The 4,730-nt window shown below is 48.0% G+C and overlaps 1 protein-coding gene across 1 annotated transcript in view; it reads right to left on the bottom strand.

Moving 5' to 3' along the window:
• Positions 1-162: 162 nt before the first annotated feature.
• Positions 163-4,730, bottom strand: part of EMH_0030500 (uncharacterized protein) — a gene marked incomplete at both ends in the record, with an annotated part of 6,783 nt that continues 2,215 nt past the window's right edge. Inside the window, 2 exons of the mRNA XM_013494422.1 lie at positions 163-3,197; positions 3,987-4,071. Of these exons, the coding sequence (XP_013349876.1) occupies positions 163-3,197; positions 3,987-4,071 (3,120 nt within the window). The remainder of the gene's footprint in view (positions 3,198-3,986; positions 4,072-4,730) is intronic.

Raw genomic sequence — 4,730 nt, 5'->3', positions numbered from 1 at the left:
TTTTCTTCCTCTCCACTGAATTTGTTTTTTTTTCTTTTTCTCTGTTTTTTCTTTACATCTCTGCATTATACTCCTTGTTGTATTTATCTGCATTTTCCTCTCTCGTATTTATTAAAAGAAGTTGTTGTGTTTGTGGTGAGAGACGAGAGTCTGCTTCTTACCTTACCTTCTCCTCTTCCTTCTTGTCTTTCTCTTTTTAGCTTTTTTCTTTTTTGTTTTTTTCGGTTTTGTTTTTGTTTTAGCTTTTTTCTTTGTTTTAGTTTTGGTCTTTTTCTTTTTGTTTTGCTTTGCTGTTTTTTTCTTCGCTTTGTCAGCAGCTTTCTTCGCTTTCTTCTCTTTCTTCTTTGCTGCTTTTGCTGCAGCCTTTTCTTTCTTTGCTGCAGCTTTTTCTTTTTTTGCTGCTGCAGCTTGTTCCTTCTTTGCTGCAGCTTTCTCTTTCTTTGCTGCTTTCTTTTCTGCCTTTGCTGCTTTCTTTTCTGCCTTTGCTGCTGCCTTGTCTGCTTTTGCTGCTGCTTTATCTTTTTTCCCTGTTTCATTTGCTTTCTTCTGGTCCCCTGCCTTTGCTTCTTTTTTATCTTTTGTTTTTGAAGCTCCCTTCTCTGCGCTCGCCCCCTTGTCTTTTGCTGCTGCTTTGTCTTTTGCTGCTGTCTTGTCTTTTGCTGCTGCCTTGTCTGCTGTTTTTTCCTTTGCTGCTGCTTTCTCTTTTTTCTGTTCTTGTTTCGCCGCTGCTTTCTCTGATTTCTTTTCTTTTGCTGCTGCTTTGTCTCCTTTTCCCTCTTTTGCTGCTGCCTTATCTCCCTTTGTCTCCTTTGCTGCTGCCTTTTCTGTTTTTTTCTCTTTCGCTTTTGCCTCTGCTTTGTCTCCTGTTTTGTCTTTCCCTGCTGCTTTTTCTTTCTTTCCTGCTTTGCCTTCGGCTTTGTTTTCTGTTTTCTTTTCTTTTTTATTTCCTTTGTCTCCCGCTGCCTTTTGTGTTGCGTCTCCTTTTGCTCCCTTTGCTGTCTGTTGATTATCTGTTTTTTGTTTGTCTCCTTTGGTTTTCTTTTTGTCTCCTTTTGCTGCTTTGTCTCCTCCTTTCCCTTTATCTGCTCCCTTGTCTGCTGCTTTGTCTCCTCCTTTGCCTCCTTTGTCTCCTCCTTTGCCTCCTCCTTTGTCTCCTCCTTTTTCTGCTGCTTTGTCTCCTCCTTTGCCTCCTTTGTCTCCTCCTTTGCCTCCTTTGTCTCCTCCCTTATCTCCTCCTTTGCCTTTTTTGTCTCCACCTTTTCCTCCTCCTTTGTCTCCGCCTTTGTCTCCTCCTTTTCCTCCTCCTTTGTCTCCTCCTTTTCCTCCTCCTTTTTCTCCTCCTTTGCCGCCTTTGTCTCCTTTGTCTCCTCCTTTGCTGCCTTTGTCTCCTCCCTTTCCCCCTTTATCTCCTCCTTTGTCTCCTCCCTTTCCCCCTTTATCTCCTCCTTTGTCTCCTTTGCTTCCTTTGTCTCCTTTTGCTCCTTTATCTCCTCCTTTATCTCCTTTGCCTCCTTTGTCTCCTTTGCCTCCTTTGTCTGCTGCTTTTTCTTCTTTCTTTTTATCTTTTTTCTGTTTCTTTTCGTTTTTATTTTGGCTGTCTCCTCCCCCTTTATCCCCTTTACCAGATTTATCTTTGCCTTTTGCTTCTCCTCCCTCTTTTCCTTTTTTTGTTTTTTCTTTGCCTTTCTCTTTTCCTTCTCCTTTTGCTTGTTTTTCTTTGGGTCTGGCTCCTTCTTTCAGTGCTTTCTGTTCATCTTTCTGTTTTTTTTCCTGTTCTTTTGCATCTTTTTCTTTTTGTTTTGCTTCTTTCTCTGCCATTTTCTCTTCTTTTCTTCTTTTTTTCTCTTCCTTCTCTGCTCTCTTTGCCTCTTTCTCTTCTCTCTTCCTTTCTTTCTCCTCCATTTCTCTTCTCCACTTTGCATCCTCTTTAGCTGCCTCCTTGGCGTACTTCCTTGAATACTCATCATAGTGTTCATCATAAGGGGTAGTTCCGCTCCCGTAGCCACCTCCATACATCCCCCCATAAGCCCCCCCATACCCTGCTCCATAGGGGGCTCCATAGGCAGCCCCGGCGTAGCCCGTTCCATAGCCAGCCCCATAGGCCCCGCCATAGGGGCTCCCATAGGCCCCCCCATACATTCCGTGTGTTGAATAGGGGTCGTGGTATGCTGCCCCTGCTCCGTATCCACTGTACCCCGCACCCATATACCCCCCCATACTGCCTGCGCCGTATCCGCCCGGCATGTAACCCATATCGCCGTAGCCGCCTACTGCTCCTGCTGTGCCAGACTCAAAGGGGTCTACAGTACCCCCCATCGCTCCCTCTTCATCATACTCCATCTCTGGCTCCTCATCAGGGTAGGGGCTGAGGCTCGTGGACTCAGCTGCAGGAGCCTCAGGTGGAATGTCTGGCTTGTAGTCTCCAGGGCTGTACTCCGTTGCCGCCACTGCCTCAGCCTGCGCTCTCGCATCGGTGCTACTCGGCTGCTGCTGCTGCTGCTGTTGCTGCTGTTGTTGCTGCTGCTGCTGCTGTGAGGGAGGCGGAGTTGATGGCTTTTTGGGGGGCGGCAGCATCAGTTTACCATATCCTTCTGGTAACAGTTCGGCTGCTGGGTATATTGATTTCTGTTCAGCAGGATCCATTTGTACGAACGCAGCAGCAGACTCAGCAGCAGCAGAAGCAAGATCTGCAGCATGCAAGGAGGAGGTGACCCCGCCGCCTCTCTCTTCATCCCTCAAAGCAAAAAATAATTTATCTTTAAGCACAGGGTCACCCCCATAATACCCCGATAGGTTGCTACTCTCCACTCGATCGCCATGCCGCGATATCGATGCCAAACGATTCAGGTGAAATGGCACAGAGGCAGCAGCAGCAGCAGCTGCTGCTGCTGATGATGATGCTGATGCATCTGCAGCAGAAGCCTGCTGACTGCCCGTCTGCTGCTGCGCCTGTGCTGCATGGCGAGGAGACGAAGACGGGGCGGGTGCCGTTCTGAAGGCGGCATTGGCACTGCGGAGAGATGAGGGAAGAATCAGAGGGGGGGGAGTTTGGGGTTTGCTGTCGTGTTGAGAATGCACGGCTAAAGGCCCATTTGCTGCTGCTGCTGCTGCTGCTGTTGCAGGGGCGGAGGAGGAGGAGTTGCGCTCGGGCTGCAGAATGCGGCGAATACGCCGGCTGACGTTCTGGCCAACGGGGCCTAAAAGGCGCAGACAACAGCAGGAGACAGAGAAGCTGCTGCAGCTGCAAGCGTGAAAGGCAGCTAGGTGTTGCTGCAGCAGCAGCAGCACGTTAGAGAAGGCAGCACTGTCGTGCACAGACAGAAACTTGAACGAACAGGGAGAAGCCCCGCACAACACTCAGATACACACATGAAACGGCAACTGCATGCAAACACGAAGGGGACGGGATGAAGCGGACAGCGAGAACTCACTGTGGAGGCCGGCATTGTCTACTGCTGCAGGCGGCAGTAACGCGGCAGAGGAGGCGAAGGGGGAAGAAGAAAAGAAGAAGGAAATGAAAAGACCAAAGAGTAACGCTGGCTTCAAGGAGATATAAACCCTTGTGCGTGGTTTTTGCAACTTTTCCTCTCGGTGCTGTTTCTTAGGAGCTGCTCTGGAGGGGAGGGTCGTCACCGCTGCAGCAGAGNCAACTTTTCCTCTCGGTGCTGTTTCTTAGGAGCTGCTCTGGAGGGGAGGGTCGTCACCGCTGCAGCAGAGAAGAGGCTGTGTGCCAGGGTGTTTTCCCCCATGAGTCAGGGAATGCTACAAATTGTTCAAATTTGCTTCATTTGCATTTAGGCTCGTAAAAGGAAAAGAAGATCAGGGCAAAGAAGGACCGGTTGCAGTCATCGACACGAAGACGAAATCTGCACATCCTCGTGCGTCCTTCCGCCTAGAAAAAAGGGGAAGAAAAGCGTAAACCCGCTTTTATCGCCTCAATATTCCATGAAAAATATATTGGAAGTAATTCAAAACAAACAAATTACCAATGCAACCCATCGACAACACGCGCACGCAGCCACCCGCCGCCGACTCCGGCGGGGGCCCGCCGCTCGTACGAACGCTGCGGATCTGAAGCGAGGCAAATAATAGTTTTATCCCTTTTCTTTCGCCTACCAAGATATAAAATATAAAGTTTTTTAAATTTTAGAATATTAATTTATCTACGCAACCGCTAAGAAACCGCTTCACTGCCTCGCTGCTCCACCGTCGTCGGCTCGATGCGCAGGCAGCGGCACCAGTGCTATACGGTATTCAGTGAAATCTATTACTTTTGCTCTCTTTTAACAAAAATGCAAAACAAATCAACAAAAATAAAAACCGTTTTTGAGTAAACAAAAAATAAAAGCCACAGCAAAAGACAGAAAAATAAGGATCTAGGCGGTGGACTGGAGCGGTTCAACTGCACACAAACACCAATGGTGATAGTCTGTTGCTGCCTATACAGCATTCCCTCGATAGAAGATTATATTTTAGAGAATACAGTAATGGCTATTTATTCGCCTCAAACGCACGAATTAATCTTCTCCCCTCCCCCTGCCTTCGCTGCAAGGTCTGCAAAAGGAGGCGGCGTATACACTGAGATCGGCGCGAACCTGACTTTGAATATTTTGTCTATTGTTTCATTTTTTGTTCTTTGTTGTTTCCTGTTTGAGTCAACGGCTATCTATGTAGCCACTGGGCTAGTGACGAGTGGTGTAGGCTGTCAGTATGGAAACCCAGGCAATCAG

Source organism: Eimeria mitis, genomic scaffold (assembly GCF_000499745.2).
Source record: "Eimeria mitis Houghton genomic scaffold, Emh_scaff1147, whole genome shotgun sequence".
In the NCBI taxonomy this organism is placed as follows: Eukaryota; Apicomplexa; class Conoidasida; order Eucoccidiorida; family Eimeriidae; genus Eimeria; species Eimeria mitis.
This window is presented reverse-complemented; position numbering and strand designations above follow the sequence as displayed.